Consider the following 21,764-nt stretch of genomic DNA (forward strand, 5'->3'; position numbering starts at 1 on the left):
TCAAGATTTTAATAATATCAACATTTCAATTTGTACAATTGGGAAAATTATAACTTAGTGGGGGTGGCGGGACCAAATCCCAGAATGTCAGGTCCAAATGGCCATTCTATTTAAAGAATTGAAGAAGGAAATGATGATAAGAATAAGAAACATTCAATGAATAGATTTAGTAAACAAATGCAACATAATAATGAAGTTAAATTGACTAAGTTTGGCTTGCATGTCTGCCAAATGTAAGAACAAGAGAGGACCAAGTGGCCCACCAATGCCACCTTGTGATGTAATTCTGATTTATTCTGTGTTTATTTTCTCGTTTGCTAGTAAGACAGAAGATAAGATTGGATAATAATAATAATAAAATAACGGGAAAAATGAAAAATAGACCGCAAAGTTCGCTCTAATTAATTAGTAAATCGGTTTATTTCACAAGGGACGGAATCGAACGATGTACCATGACAACCAAACCAAACCAAACTATAAGGGATATGGGTTTATTCGTGACTTCTTATTTGAATTAGGCAAATTTTAGAGGTCTGTGTGTAATTTCCTTAATAATAACTTAATATTAATTAATTAATTAGTCGTAAAAAGAGATTATAGGCAGGTTGGCTTAAGCCACTAAAAATGGCAGTGGGAATGTGGGATGTTTTGGTGACGTGTCTTTAGGGACGGGCAAAGCCACGACAACTCAAAAGTGCTTTTTGGGTGTTGCCAGAAGCAACTTTTTGATTAGGTTTGGTATTTCGGATTCTGTTGGCTTGGCTAGTGGAAAGATATCATGGGGAGGGTTTTTTCAACAGAAAACCAAACGTACTTTAGAGTTTCAAGACTAATTGCTTTTGAAAACCAGCAGCACTTCGTCCAAGTTTTATTTCAATCCGGAAAAAAAAGAGGATTGTGTTGGTGTATCATGTTGCGAAAAATGATTAGTCACAAGTCCTTTCTAGATAGCTAAGTTTTTATAAGATAAGCTTGTAACTTTATTATTATTTTGGTCTGATTTTTATCAAAAATATTATGAGAGCTTGTTTTGTTTTTTTTTGGGGGGGTTGTTGAAAGTATGAGCCAATTCGTCTTAGAATAGTTTTGTTGGGGATGGAAAAAAAAACTGAGATGGACCCAACCATTAGAGACAACATCGGTGGAGGCTAGCAGTAACACTTTGACAGTCAAGTTAGGTAAGTTTTAGAGAGGGTGTTACATTGTTTAAAAACTCTAATATCAATGGAAAATTGAGAGTTGTAGGAAAGAAGTTGAACCTATTTTGCTAAGACTAACCTGATATTATATAAGGAATGCTCCTGAGGGTATTTTGATATTTTTTTGGGATATGTGACAATTGTAATAAGCTATTCCCTTTCTCATGTAGGGATATTTCAATAATTTGTTTAATAAATTTGAGTCTTTTAGGATTTCGCCTTTTTAGGATTGGACAAGTCCTAATTGTGAGGTTGTTCTCGATGACAATATTTTTTAATTTCTGATTGACTTATTTCAAATGAGTTAATTAAGTTTTTGAAGCAGTTGACTCATCTGTTGATTGATCAGATGATAGCAGAGTTGGTTTCCTCTCTCACTCTTGGTGCATGTGACTGTTGGGGAGATATTTTGAGAAGATTCCTATAAAAATTACATTATGTTGATGTGCAACAATTTTAGTAGAGGAGTTGTCATTGTTAGAATGATCCTCCATCAATATGTGACAATCTTAATGTACATTGGGAGATATTTTCAATTTTCTTGAGATCTTCTCATCTCACCTTTTTCTTTCAATTTCCTCTTCACATTTTCTAATGGCATATTGGACATGGAATTATTGTATATATGTCACATTCTAATTGTATGAACCAAATTTTACCACCAGCAATTATTGCTAGCGTTTATAGCATGAACAAGTAGTCAATAACATCAAACTTATAATTAGATTATCATCTAGCGTCTTCAAATTAAATAACAGTAGTATGTATATGAACAATATCAAATTCCTTGGGAAAAATTCCTATATATTGACAAGAGCGAAGGCAAATAAATCATACTCCTTGCACGTATATCTTATAAAATATCATGTCCGTTTCGTAATTACAACTTATATTTCAAAGACCTTTATAACATCTAAAGGCACGTATATAAAAATTAAGATGGAATCATGGAATCTTCTTTTCAATTTCCAATTATTATTTCAATAAAGATGTGAAGAGAAGAAGAACAACAACAAGAAGAACAAGAAGAAGAAATAAGAATAAAGATGTGAAGAGCAATTGCGTTAGTACCAAAGAAATAATTAAATTTGGTTTTTATATATTAGCTAATTGCATTGAAAAGGTCAACAATATCTCCATTTCTCTCCACATGTCTTGGATTGTTCGTTTGTTTGATTATCAAAATTTTTAGGGGGTTTCAATTGATTGGCCTCCACCATCACTACCGTTGAGTTTTGCGCAATTCACGGTTCTTTATCAAACTTTAAACAATATTTTGCACTTTAATTTTTCCTTCATATACTCATTTTTCTTGCCCATTTTTCTCTCCTTAATTATATTCCTATTCCCTTGCTAATCCATGAATTTCTTTCTCTTCTGATCAAGGTACGCTTTCTCTACATTGTATCTTTCTGGGTTCCTTTAAAAAAGAATAATAGTAATAATAAAAATTCATTTGCCAGCCTTAAAGATGATGCATGGAAGAGAGAAATCTTTTCATTGTATATTAAATTTTCCTTCTATGTTACGTACGCAGCCAAAGTCAATTATCTTTTTCATATATTTCCCAGAACTTTGTTTTGATATATGAGCTATATGCATAGATATTTTTCTTGGATACGAGTCAAGTAGAAAACTGGTGGGGTTAAAATCTAAAGGATTACCAATAAAGTGTTGGCTCCACTGGCAATGGAGTCCCCCTTAAGTGGCTTGACTGAGTTTGCTCCCTAGTTCGAGTCGTAGGGAAGTCGGCTTTGTTGGGAGAACTTGTGTCTCCCGATTCGAGCGGGAACTTTTAGTCTGGGTTGTGGTACGGGCTTAAAGGTGCCTCCCATAGTTGGGGCTCTCCCCATGATATCTCGTGGTTAAGACAAAAAAAAAAAAATCTAAAAGAATTATTTCTATGTGGAGGTAAATTTGACTAATCTTTATTATTAACATCATCAATTCCTAAGTAGTTTCTGATGATAGCTGAAGCTAACAAGAATATTATATAATTTTTTGTAATAATTTTTCAGTTCGGATGTCTGTAGAAAATGTTTAGCAATTCAAAATGAAATTATCATAATTCAATGCCAAATTTGTTACGAAATTTGTAAGATGTGAACTTTCTGATAGTGAGATAAAAAAAGATTAATTCTGAAATTCCAGGTTATAGAGAAATTTCTAGGATATTTATGGCAACGACAACAAGAACAAAGGATCGAGCTCTGGCGAAGGACAAGAGAGGCACATCCCCATCAAATTCACAAACCACTCATAGCCAGAGATGTAGCAGCAGGCATAACAATAATACTTGCACTGATAGAGGAAAATCGTCACCAGCGCCGGCAACGGAGAAACCCATGCCAAATTATCTCAAGCCAACAATAAGCTCGCGCATTAACGAACCTGTAAAGCTTGGGAATAAGAAAATTAATAACACCCACGAGGATAACCATAAGCTTCTTAGGAGGAGATCATTTGACAAGCCACCGTCCGCTTCTCCTAGAGGCCAAAAAGCACTTATCTCGCCCGGTCCTCGTGATCGAGGAGGATCAGCTCCGGCTCCAGCAGTTCCCCGCGAGAGAAAAATTACTGTTCGGTCCTCTTCTTTCGGTAGAAATACGGTTACTACAACAAAACCTGTTACCCCGAAGACCAAGAGCAAGACCAAGAGCACGTCCTTCGTTAACAAGAAGGATACTTCAAGCAATTATGCTTCTTCATCCTCTTCGAGAAAGTCTTCAAGTTGTCGCGACACAAAACAAGCAATGGATCATGAAGCTAAGCCAGAAGAAGATTTGGTTGAGGAAGTTGAAGAGGTCGTTAAAGTAGAGAGTGAGACTTCAGAAGCACTTTCGGATGTTAATGTTCCGAAATCTGAAATCGATCATGATGATCAGGAAGATGTTCGTGTTGTAGAAAGCAATGAAGATGAGAAGATCTACTCTTGTGATATTTCCACGTGTACTTCAGAGGATCAAAATGTGATCCCAGAACCACATATTGATGATCAGCAAGTGAAGACGGATACTCAACAAGAAGATGATAAAGAAAAGATTAGCACAGAGGAAAGTCACGATGGTGGTCTCCAAGAAGAGAGTGTCATAGAGGAGGAGGCTAAATCATTGAAGGAATCTGAGGATAAAGGCAAAGACGATGATGATCATAAGAGTATTGTTAATGAGAGTGCTGAAGACGATAATAAGGAGGTTGAAGAAGAAGTCAAATTACAGCACGGGCAAGAAGCTCTGAGCCAGGAGAATAAGAAGGAAGGAGAAGATCGGTTAGAGGGAGGTTGTGAAGAAGCAATTAACAAACAGGATGATGATAAAGCAGCTGCAAATGTGGTGGTAGTGCCAAAGGTGCAGGAGGGGCAAGGGAAGAAGGAGTCTCCATCGGCGGCGTACAATGATGTGATTGAGGAGACAGCGAGTAAGCTGCTGGAGAAGAGGAAGAACAAAGTGAAAGCCCTTGTTGGTGCCTTTGAGACTGTCATTGATTATGAATCTGCATCATCCAAATAAAAATTAAGTTGACACAAAAATTATACATAAACACCTAACTTGTTAGATTTGGAACGATCCAAGTGCTGTTGTAGCTTTTTTTTTTTTTTTTTCCATGTGACAATAAGATAAATTGCTTTGTGATCCCTTTGTTGATTCCCCGTACAGTTGTATAAATATGATCTTTTCTTTTTCATGGTATACAGTATAAATTGTTAAACAGACGTACCAAATTGCACTTTCAAAATTATACTCCAAAGTTTGACATATATAGTGGAATAATATGGACTTATGTTACGTAGGGATACCTAGACAATACCTACAAAGAAATATCGATACAATGATAGATACAAAATCATACTGCATGCATTTCTCATACCATATACTTAAATCCACTTTTTATTAAAATGACGACAGCCTCGTTAGTTCATAATATAATCTTTCATATCAAATTACGGAATACTAGAATATAATGATTAAAAAAAAAACACAATTCAAGCTTTCCCATTCACATTACGCATCACAAGAGAATTTTATTTAAAAAGGAAAAAAGAAAACATAACTACGTACTCCTTAATCTTTTGTTAATTGTTTCGCATTCTGCTCAAGCATAATTGTTATCAAAACTATTTACTCGACGGTAAAGTAGCTCCAAAGAAACCTGGCGTTCATACAAAAGCCGGCGACGAAAATTAGTGATAAAAACTTCTGAATTCCGATCAATATTATCATTATCATCATCACCATAACGATCATAAGCACAACCTTTTGTTCTTTGAGGTGATCGAACAGATTTTCCCATACTAGAATCTTGATCAACAGTAGTACTATATTGCAAGCCTACTCGATCACTAAAGCTCAATGAACGTCGATTCTTAGAGAAGCTAGTACCGCATATTGAAGCTAAGTGCCATCTGCTTAGTTTTTAAACGCTTAAAATCATGTTTAATTTCTTCACTGCTTTCTTTATGCGTCTCAGCTGCATGAGTGCTCAGTTCTGATGCTTGCCCTTTTGTTTGTTGGATGCGATATTTGATGCTGAAATTTAGCTGAGGCTCGGTATTAATAAGCAAGCAAGGGCTTGTTAGTGAGAAAATAATCTGACAAGATACTCGGGTTTACAAGAAAGCGTGTAAGAACTTAGAATGTGCAGCTAGTTATAATGCTATTTCATGGAAAAACATGTGACGGGTGATTATGCTAGAATTACTGGATTGTCGTTTTAATTTGTGTTTGTACTAAAAGCTAAAAGCTCAAAGTTTAAGTTTCCAGTAAAGCTCGTGGGCCGATTCGAGTATTCGACTGTTCTTGTAAGCGTGGTTACGGAAGTTAGATTAGTATTTTTCAAGTTACAAAGTTTTGGTCAGGCATCCTATTCTTGCTTGAAAAAGTTTCGGTAGCTAGTTAAAATTGACTATAATTGTCGGGGTGTGTCTTCATAAAACAGCCGCGATAAGGTACAAACCCCAGGTTTTCTGCTGGAAATTGCTAATTGTTCATTATACGCTCTTAAAATTTTCATCACTAACCGCTAAAAATATATCATAAGTGGAGAGACAATAACATGGAGCTACTTGTGATGTATTTATGAGAATTTAATTAGGGTTCATCAGTAAAACCTCTTAAGTGATTCTAGTAGAGGTCTGGGGTTTAAGTTTTGCTCCCATGATTGGAGATGAGATTTAGTTTATAGTTATGCTAGTATGCATGATTGAATGAATCCAATTGAATCACTTAGTAACTTTAATTCACACCTCCATAGTATTGCCCTTGTTACTAAAAGGCTTGGATTGAGACAAGAGCTCGTAGATAGATCGAGAGATACAAAAGATTTTTTGTTGATGGAAGCTTGTTATCTTACATGATGATGTAAAAAATATGATTTTTCTACAGTCGTTTGATGAAAATCCAACGGTCATGAAATATAAGGTAATAAAATTATATTATTGCCACAACCGTTGAATTTTTATCAAACGGTTATGTAAGAATAATATTTTTTACATCATCATGTAAGATAACTAGAACCTTGTTGATGTCCCTTGAACTTTAGCTCAAGTGGCAAGATAGGGAGCAAGTGGGGTAAGGACTTGTGTCCAGAGGTTGTCAATTTCGAGGAGGAAAAAATGGAGAAGAAAAAAATAGATAAAATGCCACATCATTGCAAGACATATCTTGATAAATTAACCATATTGTTAATTGTGAATATGTGTGAGGATTTTATGTTAACCAACATGACTTCATTTATTTGGACATTGTAGTTCACGGAGAACAAACTATATGGATAATTTGAAAAAAAAAACTTCGGTATCATGATGATCTCTAGAAAGCACTTTCCTATTTTCCTTGAACGAATTGTTTCAAATCTGCAAAATAATGATTGATTAAAACTGGAGAAATAACAACGGTGAATGACTTTTTGATTATAACTTGGGCAATTTTTAAGTTAGTCGAGAAAGCTGGTGGAAAATTGTCAACACACAAGTGAGAGATTTCACTCATCGAAAATGTTATTTTTGCATCACATGAAGCACTCGGATTCACTGTAGTTGATTGTGCAGGGGCGATTTGAGATCTTGTCTCTTTCTGGTTCAATTCTTCTCTCTGAGAGTGGTGGTCAGCGAAGCAGAACAGGTGGAATTAAGTGTGTCATTAGCTGGGCTAGATGGTTGTGTTCTGGGTGGTGGTGTGGCAGGGCTCCTAACTGCAGCCTCTCCCGTTCAGGTTTTCTTTTGTTCTTTGTTCCACTGCGTAAGAACTGTGATGTACTCATATCCTGATTTAGAGTAAGAAGTTTCGACGTCATAGCGTTTTATGACACTGTTGTATTACAGATTATCATCGGTAGTTTTTTGGCCGAAGGATGGAAGGAGTCGAGATCGGGAATGCAACCAGAACCATTGTCTTCTTCTATGCCAAAGTTCATCCCAGGAGCATCAGCAGTTGGAAGCCCTCCATCCCGTGGAAACTTAAGTGAATGAATCATCTGGTGGACCTGGAAGCCCTCTAAACCACAGCACCGGAGGAGGCTGCAGTAACAGCAATCCACCAAGCATACCAAATATGTGGAAATAGAGTTGTTGGCGCTGTGTGATTCGGTATCAGTTTTTATTTGGAATCGGTTTCGGATGTGGGCTACGTATGTAATTCATGATATCTGCTTTCAACTCGTTAGAGCTCCAGTTGCTTACCAGGAGTACAGTAAAAGATGCCATTTTCAGTGTGTCTTAAACTGAAACTGAAAGTAGGTAGAATCTAAGGCCCTTTCCTATCCTTTAAAGTGGGTCTCGGGTTATTACAACATGTGATAGAGATCAGATACTAGGCTTTGTTTAGACCCAGGTTAGGCTATCCTAGGATTAATGCTAGGAATTCAATTTGAGTGTTTGCTTCAGACATGTTATTCCTGTTGACGTCCGTTGCTACATTTTTCAGTTACCCTTATTAGTTTATTTCGTATTTCGGCTTCTAATTATTATTGCATACACTTATCCTTTCAAGATTAAATTCACTTCATACTGTTGCATCCACTGATCTTTTTTAGTTACTTTTCCAATTTCCAAATAAGGTTCACGTTCGACGTGAACAGTTTTGATTAATTTTACATAAAAACCGCTGATTGGTACCGAAGTTACTTGACTAGCGCGTCTTCTTAAACACCCTTAATTGATTTGGTTGCGTTTCCACTTGTGAATTCCATTCTACATGAAATGTTCTTATACTACATTTGTGCAATTCTCTGACACAACCATGGGAAGTGGCAAAAATCACAGTTTTTTATCAACACTTAATTTAACTTAATAGTACAACAGTGTTCATGGAATTTTCAATACAACGCTATCTCAAAACTATTAGCAGAACTCTGCAGTGTAACAACAATCTCACTATTTGCTGTCTACCCTCAGTTGTGGTCCCTTCGCCAAGCGAGCAACTCATCTGCAAAAAATGCACGAGTTCTCTTCCCTGTTAGCATGAGCACTGCAATCTCTTCCTCTCTAATCTTCTGGTAGAAAGATGAAATAGATTCTGTATCACAAAGATTCTGGACTCGTCGAGGGCCTAATTCTTGAGGGCATTTTCATGGGTTGTCGCAATTCACCATCCAACGGACAACTGAAGGAATTCTTAGGAGTGATGGACATTTTGTTTAATGAATACTCAAACTCATCGAGATCAAGATCCTGCTCATCAGGACTCCTACCCATCCCATCAACCATAACATGATCTCCATTATCCTCATCTACGTCTTCATCGCTGTTGTCTTCTTCGTCGCCATGATAAGCAGTTTTAACCATCGACCAGTAAATGAAGTTAGGCCGTATGAAACTTCAGAAACAGACACATCGGTTTATTAGTCATCTTTAGCTCAAGTAACTCACAAGTTCAGGCCAACATACTGGTAATTATCCCTCTACCTCATTTCAACTTAATAGTTTCCAGAGCAGTCATTCAGAAAAGCTAATGACTGAAAACTTGGGTTCATGTAAAATATGAATTTTAATAATGTTGACATTCATTCTAAAAATATTTCACAGCAGAGTAGCATTTGCAAACCTGTCAGATTTCTTCAGCAAACATGGATCAAACGGAAAGAACATGTCCAACCTTTCCAGCCCACCAAAATCCCTGGAAAGTTCCGACTCCAGCAGATCATTAAATATAAAGGTTTCAGACACGGTGAATAGACGAGCAGCTTTTGATTGTTGGAGAAACTCTGAAACCACAGATGGTAGGCATACCTGTTTACAAGAGAAAACTGAAGCATTAGGCCCCAGGATGAGATTAAAATTAAGACATATTCATCCAGCTAGAACAGCAATTCAAAAGGAAATAATGAAATGACTAAAAAGATGTACAGTGTCCTTAGAGGAAAGAAATCGTCTTGAAAATAGTAATTTAAGATGGTAGGGAAAAAAATTTGTGACATAACAGGCTTGATATTTCATATTAATTTTAGAAGAGGTATCAAAAGAAAAGAAGCTCACCTTTAATGGGTTCAAATTGTGCTTCAAAACTGTTTCTAGAGGCATAAGGAGAAGCTGAGACTTGAGCCTCGGTACATCCATTATAGATCTCATACGAAAGCATAGCACATACATAATGGCCTGTGGTGAAGAATTAACCATCAATACTTCAGTTTAATAATTGATTTAAACTACTCAACAGTTTTACCATAGACCAAAACAAACTCGTCCATGATAGACCAACATAAGCAAAATGATATCATCGGAAAAGCAAAAAATCCATAAAAGTTGGTTGAAGAAATCTTTTATTAAGAAATCTATGTTCAGAAGCATTTACCTGGCATCCTGAATAAAACACTCTATGGGCTTTAGGGTTTATGTTACCACCTGGTATATTACAGTACTCCAAACACCAATCCACCAACCTGAAAATAAAAAGACTATCAGATTTAATATGAAATCCACATTTGCTTCCTTTATAGAATATCCAGAGCCATGCAACAAACCCAACTAAACAGCTCATTTGATTCAATTTAGATTTTCACTTGATGCAATTCAGTCTTGGTTAACATCTTGCTTTTGGTTTAATAAGCACATTGCCCACCGGGCACAAACTACAATCGATGTGGTTATATACCAACAAGCTAAACTTAGTAAAAATGATACTAATCTATACATATAAATGATACAATTGTAAGATGCTAATGAATGATATTTTCTTCTAAAAATAAATTAGCTATTGAATATGGCTTATTATTTTATTTTAATATTGATCAAAGCATAATTTTTTTTATTTAATTTGGTTCTAGTCAGTCCATATAAGTTTTTTTTGTTTTTGGTTTCTACATGTCCTAATACCAAACAGTTTTGGCTCGATCATTAAAATTTGTCAGATACTGAAACAACCAAGCATGCACACTGCTAACCATGCAGTTGCAATTCACTTGATGGATCTTCCATAAGAATAACAGAATACAAGATCAGCTATTCTTTCTAACCTTTTTAACAAGCTAACAATGAAACAGGGAGACAAAAACCTCGCACGAGACAGGTAACTAGCAAGATAAGACACAGAACTCATCCTGCATATAAAAGAAAAGAGAGTTAATACTAGTATGTTAATAATGATTTATAATGATTTATCCCCTCCAAAATGACAATCCATACAAGATTCCAACAAATACTATTTTGCAATACAAAAGATACATGTATGTCATAACAACTGGCAGAGAAATCATTTATTTATTTAACAACTTCATTGCTGTCTATAAACATGCCTTCCAATAAAATAAAGGAGGATAAACAAAATAATTTGGTAGAAATGTCGTTTATTCATTGAACATTTTTTTAAGCTCAGCAACACATTACCATCCCAGTAAAAGCAAAATTAGAAGTATCACGAAAAAAATGTTTTGACATGGTGGCATGTAACTTAAAAGACAACATTTGATTGATCAAGCAGCCTGATTTGCAGTTAACTATCTACGGACCCATACCAACTAGAACCAGCAGCCAAAAATGATTTTACTCATTGAGATAAGAATCCAAATTACCTTGTGAGTGGAGGATAGAGACCACTAACAAAGACATCCGCAAGCATTGTGGCAAATCTCAGACCACAGTTTTCGGGATCCAATGCACATGCATAAAACATCACAAACTGCATTCAAAAGAAGACAAATGCCTCAATAAACAAAGCAAGGAAAATACATATTCCAATAACCCCCCCCCCCCCCCCCCCCAAAAAAATAAAAATCCATCGAATAATTAATAAGAAACTGAAAACTATGCCACTGGGCGTTGTGCCCTGAACAAGCAGTTTGAGCCCCTACTCAACCTATTTCCACAAAATGTGCAATAAGGGTAGATATATCTCGCCAATATTAGTAGGAGTAGATTTCCGAGTTAGTCTTGATAGATTTCTAGGCTATACTGTAAGTGTATATATCTACAATCCCAGACGACCTCATTGTGATATATCTGTAGATTGTAACAACCTAAAAGAATACTAATAAGAAAAAACTACAGAAGGAAGAAATGCATGCACACAAACATTGCAAGGATCTAGGGTTAATACCAATCAATAAGTTGGAAAAAACTTAGTAAGTCAATTTTTGATATAGAAATCGAAAGGATCTGATTCGAGCAATTTTGAAATCCAAAAGCAAGGGGAAATTTTGTTGGAATTGGGAAAACTTTTTCTACCAAAAGTGTACCTCGTAGGAATCAATTGTTCGTATGATTCTTTGATAGAAAGAAATTAAAAGGGGGTGCGTCCGAGTGTCTTTATAAGTTCACCAAAACAATGAAATATAAAGAAAATTTGAGTATTACCTGAGCAAACTTCGACTTGTACGCGTTTAGAACAGTTATCTGGAATGACTGAAGAAGAATTTCAAATACCTAACCATAACAATTAATCTCTTTAAAACAAGCCAGAAAGAGGACCCAAAGAGCAAGTAAAAGGAATAAGAATTTAGAAAATACCTCAATCAAGCGGCCTGTGCCTTCGCATGATTCAAGATGCTCAAAAGTTAGCACCAGCAAACTATCAAGTAGTTCAGCAATTAGGTTTCCACTTAAACTCTTCCGACTTATAGAGCCACTTGGAAGCTACCCAAAAAAGAAAAAAAATTATAATCAGGTTACATTATTTCCCACGAGTAAAGACAAATGAAGAAAAAGATCTACCAATTTTCTACAGTTCATTTTGTATGTCTTTAATTTCTTTTCTTCACAAAAGGAACTTCCACATTTCATAATTTCTGTAAAAATTTCAGCAGCACACACTGAACTAATTCCAGTACTCAGCACCGGTTCTAATTTTTTCTGTTATAATTGTTGATATGAAAATCAGGTGAATCACCAAAAATGAAAATTTGTCGATTCTACCTCATCACCAACTTGCTCAGCATCATCTGCAGCCTCTTCCACGTCTTCTAACTCCATCTCAAATATGCCTTTACTAAAATCATCATGTAAAATGTCATCCCATCCAATCTCCATCTATAAGAAATTTCACCACACAAGATTGTTCATATAAACACAAATTATTTTCAAGCACCAAGTTACATGGCAGTTCCATTGACTTACATCCAAATCTATTAGCCTATCCACCACTGCCATAAGCAATGTGCTTCTAACAAGTTCTCCCATTGCACTGCTCTCCAGCTTTAGCATGTTCTCCGTGTAAACAACAATCAACTTCAACTACAGAAAGAGATGGATAAATCATAAATCTCAAAAATCACATTTAATCATGTAGAACAACAATTTCTGATTGTAGTACAACAATTTCTGATTACAGACAGCACTCAAATAAAAGAATAAATAAATAACGGATTCAGGGATAACATTCAAAATGGCATGTTTTTCACAAACAGAGAAATCCAAAAGTCACTACCATCATGTGTACGTAAGTAGCACATAAACTATTTCACCACAATAAATAAAGTGGGAATGACCCCAGGAGAACACAAGCATGAGTATAAAAAGCATGTTATATGAACACACTACCAACTTATTGATGGACAGTGTGAGGAAGAGTGGAGCAACTTATACAAACACCCACGAAAGAGAACTCAAATTGCATTTGGTGCGTCTACAAGACAAACTGAGGAGTCAAGAGCAGAATCACATATTGGCAAGGCTCACAGAAACAAAGATCTAATTTCACAATCCACATTTCATATTTTCCCCGGTATCTGAAAGATTCATTAGCATAATTAATATTGATATAATAGTCATATATAATCCCCTGAGGTGATACGATAAGCATATATAATCAACTTGGCAAAATTCCTAGAGATATTAGACCAGAATGGGACAAGAAGCACATACAACAGTAACAATACATGCATGCGTCCATTGTGACTAATTTAGACAACAAAATCTGAAAATAATAACAAATAGGCCACCCAATTTGTTTGAGAAATCCAATTTCAAACATTAAATGCTCATATTTGACTTACTCGCTCATGCTTATTATGGACAGTTGGCATTCTCTGCACAACTATGGGCAATAATCTCATCGGGGCAAGAGGCACCAAGTCAAAAATACTTTTCAAAGCCGCATGCACCCGGGAAAGAACTTGATGCTTTCTTTCAAGACCATGAGGTTCTTTCAGTTTATCTAGGAAATAACTTGGCGGTGTGAAGTTGCCGACGAGCATAGTTAAACATGAATCAACATATTTTCCACTGGAAGCAGCCTGAAATACTATGAGTGAAATGAATAAAAAAATTGTAAAGACTTCATAGAGCAATTTTAAGAATTTAAATTTCCGATGATTCTCAACTGACATACCAAGGATATAATCAGGCCTTTCAGTGCATCCATAATATCTGGATCATAGTTCCACATGCTCATTCCAAAAATCTGAAAGACACTTGATCATGAAAAACAATAATAACAATTGGGTAATACATAACAAGCAGAAACAAACACACAAATCCATAAATCCATATAAAACAACTTACAGAAACAAGAAGAGACTCGTGGTGGGAAATGTCTATATAAGAAACTGCTCCAGATAGCGCCTTCAAACTTGTCTGCCAAGTTAACATAAAGAGGGACTAAAGCTTAAAACAAAAGACATATGAATGTCATTTAATAACAACAACATGCACGAAACTAGGTGAAGAACCTACCTCAAGCAAAGCCCTATTGTCAGGATCAAGACGTCCCGAAAGGTGCATAACCGCAACTAGTTGGTTGTAATTGTCATTATCACCCTATTCAAAGAATTTTTTTTTTTTTTTGGGGGTAACATGGAGTATTAAATGAGGATTGGAACAGGTAACTAATTATTTTTTCCTCTGAAAAAAATTAAAATAATAATTAGTTGAGCTAAGTCTGCAAGGTGGGGAAACACTTACTGATTGGACAGACGTGAGGGCTTCTCTTACATGGTAGACTAATTCCAAGTCACTAATATTAACATCCTCCATCTCATGAGATTCAGCATGATCTTTTGGTAATTCCATTCCCATGGTCCCCAAGTAATCTACAACAATTTTTGTCTGACCATTAAACTTACCAAGAGATATCGAATAACGAAATCATTTAACATAAATGAATAAAATTAGAATTAAATATAAGATAATTCAATAATTTTCTTCATTTATTTAAGAGAGAAAAAAGAAGAAGAAGGAAATAGCGTGCAGTAGGGGTGGGCAAATCGAGTTCTGGTTCGGGTTGTTCGTTTTGGGTTACAACCCGATCGGGTTGGAGAATTAAACCCAATCGGGTTGAATTAACCCCAATGGGGCAGGTTTGGCGGGGATCATGATCCCCGAACCCGAACTGGGTTTGGAAGCAATCCCCCAAGCGTGTAGTAAACAAACAAAGGATTTTATTAAGTGATAAGAAAGAAACTGCAGAAAACACGGTATATCGTGAGGACTATGATACAATTGAAGCAAACTTAGATTTTAAACAAATAAAATATTTCATAAGTATGATACAGAGCTAGAGATAGAGCTAACACTATCCAAGGATGCGCGTGTCTCAGTCGAGTCTTATCACGAATTATAGAAGGCAACAAGGATGCAACGGCTCGGTATGTGAAGGGACCTTGCCTTGCCTTCCTTCTTCCTGTCGGCTAGGAACAGAGGGTTTTCGTTCGCCTCGAGCGGGTGCCCTTTTATACCTGTCACTGCTTACGGAGCTGGGGAGAATAGGTTACATGGCGTTTTCACGTTTGATATTTTTTTTTTTTCTTTTCCTTTTTTTTAATTTGAATTTTTTAAATTTTATATATAACAAAGCCCGGGCTGTTTACATGAGGTCCATAACTAGGCCCACTTTGTGCTGGCCTCGAATTTTTGAGCCCATATCTGAAAATATAAGTTACGGGCTCAGTTTAAAGTCCGCGGATCCAGGTCTGAACTGACTTGGGCCGGCCCGAATGTTTTTGCCAAGTCTAGTAAAATCGGGATGCATCCGAGGCTTATAGAAGCAAGTTGAAGAAGAAGATGAAGAAAGCTTCACCAGATTAGTTGAAGAAGATGAAGAAATTCTGGATCAAAGAATAACCTCAAGTTCATGCCTTCATTTGTTGACCTTGTTATAGAAATTATTTGATCCAAATATTGAAGCTCATAGATTGATCAAGGACTCAATGGTAAAATTAACAATAAATTTTAAAAGGCTTCATCATGTGAAATGTAGGCTGTGACAAAAGCTCATAGACGTGTCAAGAAACAAGCCTAAAAATGAGATGAGAAATTAAAATTAAAATAGAAATTTGCACAGACAAGAACGAACTCAAGAAAGTCGTAGCTCTAAAACCATGGTATAGAAGGATCATGATTCTCTTCTGATCTGATTTGTCCTGAGCAAATAATTCAATTGCTGATTGGTTGTTAATAAATAAAAAAATAAAAGAAGTTAAATTTTACTTGTACACTACCACTAAAAAACATATGGTAGAATATCTTTAAAAACTTAGTTGAACTCAGATCACGAGAAAATTTTATTTCGGTAGAGAAACTATTTCATCCAAAAGTTCGAATTTATTGGTTGGGCAATAGCCAATAATAATAAGAAAGACAAGTGTAAATAGACCTAATTATTTCTGGTTGTTTCATCCTAGTGTTGCGTTAATCAAGTCTAATCTCACGTGCCACTAAAATTGATAATGAGTAATGACTGATTGAGATTTAATACTCGAAACTCTCTTCCGGTAATAAGAACAGCCACAGTATTATTTTCAAGACCGATTCCAGTTGTAGAACCTTGGCCTTTGAGCTTGTAAAATTATGCTTTGTGATTTGCGGATAACGATATACGAAACCAACAATATAATTGGAATTGAAGTGATCGCCGGCCATAAAATGATCGGTAGAGTAGTCCAATATAAGAATATAATCAATGATACATACAAAATGGAAACAACACTTGAATTTCATGATAAAAAATACAATTCAAGTTTTCTCAATAAGTCTTGTATTAAACACGTATACACGCACAAGAAATTGAGTAAAAAAAAAATGAAGAAAAAATTTACCAAAGCCTCAGTCGTACATAAATTTCACAATGTTCTCTTGAACCTTATTAATACTCATCAAAACTGTTTCCTCGACGGTAACGTAGCTCCAAAGAAACCTGTCGTTCATATAAAAGCCGGCGACGAAAATTAGTGATAAAAATCTCTGCCCTGCGATCAATATCATCGTCACCATCATAAGCACAACTTTTTGTTCTTTGAAGTACCCGAACTGAGCTACCCTCATCAGGGTCTCGATCAACAATGCAATATTGCAAGCCTAATCGATCGTTAAAACTCAATGAACGCCGGCTCTGAGAAAAACCAGCACGGCATATTGAAGCTAAGTTCCATTTGCTTAGCTTTATAAGGCTTAAAATCATGTGTAATTTCTTCACTGCTTTCTTTAGGTGGCCTTGCATGAGTGACCGGCTTTGATGCTTACCCATTTGTTTGTTCAAGTGCAGACTTGTAATGATATTTGATGCTGAAACTGAGCTGTGGTTTGGTACTTATAAGCAAGAGAGGGCGTGTGAGTGAGAAAATTCTCGGACAAGATACACTACTTCGAGCTAGCAAGAAAGCGCGTTAGAAGTCGGAAATGATTTGGGAGTTATAAACTGACAGCTAGTTACGTTAGTGTTTCATCGAAGGGAATTGCTAAAATGGCAAAAGTTGTCGTTTATGTGCTTGTGATACAAGCCAGAAGGTCAAAGCTTTTGGCAAGGTTTCTAGCAAAACCCTCGGGTGATTCTTCTGTTTTTGTATACATGGTCACAGCTTGTTAGATTAGTAGCTTTGATAGAAATTCTTGCTGACCAAGTTTTGATAGGTGCAACTGAACAGAATTATAATTTGCCATCGACTATGATTACAAATAACAAGTGTAACGATAATAGAACGCACATGCTTATTGCATATGTGGGAACCGATAGCCCCAAAAATCGACAGTCTACTTCAAAGTAAAATAAAGGGTTTTCTCCCAACCGACATACAGTATTTAACAAGCTAGGCTTGAGCATCGACAGTCTACTTCAAAGTAGAATAAAGGGTTTTCTCCCAACCAACATACAGTATTTAACAAGCTAGGCTTGAGCATAGTAATAAAAAGGAGAATGCATTGGTTTCAATTACAACGTTAAATACAACAGAACTTTCATCATTCCTCCATAACATGTTAAACAGGCTAACTGAAGAACTAACACAAGTAATTTATTCAAGGCCGGGTTGAATAAACTACCACAGCTATATCAAATCAATTTTTATTTGCAGCGGCCAAATGTTTACCCAAAGAAAGGCCTAATACGAAACGATCAATTCAAAAAATAAGCATATAAGGAGATTAAAATCCAAAACCTGATAGCTACTAACAAAAATGTGAGCAACATTCCAAGCAGTGAGAAGGTCAAAACTTAAGAATTGGCAACCAGATCCTCGGGAGCATACTCGTTTGGAATTCCTTCACTGAGGATTTTTGCTGCTTCCTCAGCAGTTTCCTGGGTATCTGCACTTCCTTGCTCAATTTGTTTCTGTTTTGATGAGTAAAAAAAAAATGAAGAAAAAATTTACCAAAGCCTCAGTCGTACATAAATTTCACAATGTTCTCTTGAACCTTATTAATACTCATCAAAACTGTTTCCTCGACGGTAACGTAGCTCCAAAGAAACCTGTCGTTCATATAAAAGCTGGCGACGAAAATTAGTGATAAAAATCTCTGCCCTGCGATCAATATCATCGTCACCATCATAAGCACAACTTTTTGTTCTTTGAAGTACCCGAACTGAGCTACCCTCATCAGGGTCTCGATCAACAATGCAATATTGCAAGCCTAATCGATCGTTAAAACTCAATGAACGCCGGCTCTGAGAAAAACCAGCACGGCATATTGAAGCTAAGTTCCATTTGCTTAGCTTTATACGGCTTAAAATCATGTGTAATTTCTTCACTGCTTTCTTTAGGTGGCCTTGCATGAGTGACCGGCTTTGATGCTTACCCATTTGTTTGTTCAAGTGCAGACTTGTAATGATATTTGATGCTGAAACAGAGCTGTGGTTTGGTACTTATAAGCAAGAGAGGGCGAGTGAGTGAGAAAATTCTCGGACAAGATACAGTACTTCGAGCTAGCAAGAAAGCGCGTTAGAAGTCGGAAATGATTTGGGAGTTATAAACTGACAGCTAGTTACGTTAGTGTTTCATCGAAGGGAATTGCTAAAATGACAAAAGTTGTCGTTTATGTGCTTGTGATACAAGCCAGACGGTCAAAGCTTTTGGCAAGGTTTCTAGCAAAACCCTCGGGTGATTCGTCTGGTTTTGTATACATGGTCACAGCTTGTTAGATTAGTAGCTTTGATTGAAATTCTTGCTGACCAAGTTTTGATAGGTGCAACTGAACAGAATTATAATTTGCCATCGACTATGATTACAAATAACAAGTGTAACGATAATAGAACGCACATGCTTATTGCATATGTGGGAACCGATAGCCCCAAAAATCGACAGTCTACTTCAAAGTAAAATAAAGGGTTTTTTCCCAACCGACATACAATATTTAACAAGCTAGGCTTGAGCATCGACAGTCTACTTCAAAGTAGAATAAAGGGTTTTCTCCCAACCAACATACAGTATTTAACAAGCTAGGCTTGAGCATAGTAATAAAAAGGAGAATGCATTGGTTTCAATTACAACGTTAAATACAACAGAACTTTCATCATTCCTCCATAACATGTTAAACAGGCTAACTGAAGAACTAACACAAGTAATTTATTCAAGGCCGGGTTGAATAAACTACCACAGCTATATCAAATCAATTTTTATGGGCAGCAGCCAAATGTTTACCCAAAGAAAGGCCTAATACGAAACGATCAATTCAAAAAATAAGCATATAAGAAGATTAAAATCCAAAACCTGATAGCTACTAACAAAAATGTGAGCAACATTCCAAGCAGTGAGAAGGTCAAAACTTAAGAATTGGCAACCAGATCCTCGGGAGCATACTCGTTTGGAATTCCTTCACTGAGGATTTTTGCTGCTTCCTCAGCAGTTTCCTGGGTATCTGCACTTCCTTGCTCAATTTGTTTCTGTTTGCTTGACCCTCCATACATCTGTCTTCTGAGTTCCCTACGTGCGGCTCTCTGAGCGAGTTTCATGTCTTTAAAGTCCTGTTCCAGCTTGGCTTCTTCCTCAGGTGTAAAGAATGCCACTTCCGTCTGCCCAAGTTCTTCATAAAGCTTCTCAATCTTGGTCTTCCAGTAAAGACCCATTTCTGTGTCCATCTTGTGGTAAGGGGTCTTTAGCAGGTATTCATCGATCCCCCCTGCCTTGTCAATGCAGCGGAGTGCATGTGTTGTGACTTTGACTCTAATGTGACGATCCATTATATAACTAAATAGCCGCTTCTCCTGGACATTTGGCTTCCAATTCCTCCTAGTCCTATCATCATCATCACAGAAAAAGTCCTTGAGATTAATAACTCTTCTTTCTCAAATAAGTGGATTTACAAGAAATGCAAAATGCAACACAGCAGTAAATAAACTTGATTCACTTTGGGGTTCTGTTCACTTATATCCCATAAATTGCCTAGATAAAACCCGATTGAAAAAAAAAAAGCACATTAGTAGTGTAGATAATCTGCTGTTCTAATACCAGAATGCAAGAATCTATCTGAAGCTAGCCAAAACAAACAGAAACTACCAAGCAGCACTAAATCCAACATCTAAAGCACAATAAAGTACTATCATCATCAAGCCAACGATGGTGAAATTTGAATTACTTGTGAAAGCTACTTGCTAAAAAAACAATGATTGTTAGATGTTAACCCAAATTGAGGATGTTTCTTGGACAACATCCGACAAAAAAGACCAAATTCAGAGAACAACTTCCACTCAACATTACTTTCTTTGAAGAGTTTTCAAAATGCGACAGTTCCAGGAACAACTGGAAGCCAATCAAATACAAGAATCAACAAGCACTCAACTCCAAAAACTCAATATATAAGCAGGGCAAATTACAAATCTCAATTGCTTCGCATCTCTCTTTCATAAATTAAAGAGTACATGTGCATCCTAGTACATATCACTTAATTGTTCCATGCATAGATCCAATTTCTACACTGTAACTCCACCTATTTTCAACTAATTTTCCTTAAGCTTCGTCATTTCGAAAATATTCACAAGCAACATCAATTACTAAATTTAAATTTTTGTTTTTTTAAGGAAAAAAAAATTTCCTATGATCCATTCAGCAGTAATTCCCAAAAAAAAACCTAAATAAAAGAAATTACTTGTTACCGCCATCTTCGCTGACGCGATTGCCGAACTGGATGTGTTTGCCAGCGAAGAGACCGCGTTTGGCTCGGTTCATGACGATCCTGCTGTCGGGTACACATTTCTTAAGAGATTCTTTTACTCCCGGAGCCAAGTTCTTCTCTCCCCCTACCTTCCTCACTAGTTTCTTCATCATCTCCTTCCCTCGAAACGCCATATCGTGTAATGACTACTTCTCTTCTTTGCGATTCTAGTTTTTCGTTAAAACTGCACTCTATCTCTGTGTATTCGCTGTGCGCTGCCACACCGCTCCCTAAGGCTTAAACCCTTTCGCTCTTCCCAACAGCTTTTGTCTATACACTTGTTCCGATTATTGCCCCTCTGATTTTGCCACGTCCGCGGCTTCTATTAATATTTTAATTTCTTCGTGGATTTTCTCCATGATGCTATGTTTATAAGATCTAATTGTATATATTTCCTACACTATTAATGCCTTAAAAAATTTACGACATCGTATAGGGACCTCTCTTTTCTTTCTTTCTTTCTTTTTCTTTTTTTTTTGTTTTTTAAAAAAATTGCATACTTAGTAAAAATTACTCAACATTTTCAAACTTACTCATAAATTTACACATATTGCCGCCATTCATGTTAAAATTGTGAAATGTGAATTAATCACTCGATATCAAAAGACCATGTTGTTTGAGATACTTAAACAACATCACCTACCAAATAATTGCCCAAATGCAATTATATTTTTATTGCTACCAACCACCATTAACATTGCATAACACATCAAAATATTGCCGATTATAAATCTTAAACCTCATTGAATTTTTTACAGATAAAATTCACCTTTATCTTGTAC

At 36.2% G+C, this 21,764-nt stretch overlaps 5 protein-coding genes across 12 annotated transcripts; 1 reads left to right on the plus strand and 4 right to left on the minus strand.

Moving 5' to 3' along the window:
• The first annotated feature begins 2,547 nt into the window (after nt 1–2,547).
• Nucleotides 2,548–4,800, plus strand: LOC18054097 (nucleolin). Its single transcript, XM_006450112.2, has 2 exons — nt 2,548–2,585; nt 3,351–4,800. Exon 2 carries the CDS (start codon nt 3,377–3,379, stop codon nt 4,706–4,708), a length of 1,332 nt encoding a protein of 443 aa, XP_006450175.1. The 5' UTR covers nt 2,548–2,585; nt 3,351–3,376; the 3' UTR covers nt 4,709–4,800.
• Nucleotides 4,801–8,350: 3,550 nt separating this feature from the next.
• Nucleotides 8,351–15,363, minus strand: LOC18054100 (RNA polymerase I-specific transcription initiation factor RRN3). 8 transcript variants are annotated; one of them, XM_024177478.1, is made up of 16 exons: nt 15,136–15,363; nt 14,527–14,654; nt 14,299–14,382; nt 14,128–14,199; nt 13,955–14,026; nt 13,620–13,859; nt 12,742–12,858; nt 12,541–12,654; nt 12,136–12,261; nt 11,983–12,051; nt 11,202–11,308; nt 10,647–10,730; nt 9,986–10,073; nt 9,670–9,789; nt 9,239–9,423; nt 8,351–9,010 (listed from the first exon to the last, which is right to left on the minus strand). In XM_024177478.1, exons 2-16 carry the CDS (start codon nt 14,638–14,640, stop codon nt 8,716–8,718), a joined length of 1,887 nt encoding a protein of 628 aa, XP_024033246.1. In that variant the 5' UTR covers nt 14,641–14,654; nt 15,136–15,363; the 3' UTR covers nt 8,351–8,715. The 8 variants fall into 8 exon arrangements, with proteins under 8 accessions (XP_024033246.1, XP_006450178.2, XP_024033247.1 ...); XM_024177481.1 differs by having other exon boundaries at nt 8,845–8,945; XM_024177484.1 differs by having other exon boundaries at nt 8,855–8,945; nt 9,239–9,440.
• A 1,342-nt stretch (nt 15,364–16,705) lies between these two features.
• LOC18054101 lies at nt 16,706–17,086 on the minus strand. The gene has a single exon (XM_006450116.2). It carries the CDS (start codon nt 17,084–17,086, stop codon nt 16,706–16,708), a length of 381 nt encoding a protein of 126 aa, XP_006450179.2.
• Nucleotides 17,087–18,049: 963 nt separating this feature from the next.
• LOC18054102 lies at nt 18,050–18,634 on the minus strand. The gene is made up of 2 exons (XM_006450117.2): nt 18,305–18,634; nt 18,050–18,166 (listed from the first exon to the last, which is right to left on the minus strand). The coding sequence occupies exons 1-2, from the start codon at nt 18,632–18,634 to the stop codon at nt 18,050–18,052; spliced, it is 447 nt and encodes a 148-aa protein (XP_006450180.2).
• A 549-nt stretch (nt 18,635–19,183) lies between these two features.
• On the minus strand, nt 19,184–21,341 carry LOC18054103 (54S ribosomal protein L24, mitochondrial). The gene is made up of 2 exons (XM_006450118.2): nt 20,917–21,341; nt 19,184–20,066 (listed from the first exon to the last, which is right to left on the minus strand). Exons 1-2 carry the CDS (start codon nt 21,114–21,116, stop codon nt 19,598–19,600), a joined length of 669 nt encoding a protein of 222 aa, XP_006450181.1. The 5' UTR covers nt 21,117–21,341; the 3' UTR covers nt 19,184–19,597.
• Between the last annotated feature and the right edge of the window lie 423 nt (nt 21,342–21,764).

This window comes from Citrus clementina, unplaced genomic scaffold (genome assembly GCF_000493195.1).
Source record: "Citrus clementina cultivar Clemenules unplaced genomic scaffold, Citrus_clementina_v1.0 scaffold_1, whole genome shotgun sequence".
NCBI lineage: Eukaryota > Viridiplantae > Streptophyta > Magnoliopsida > Sapindales > Rutaceae > Citrus > Citrus x clementina.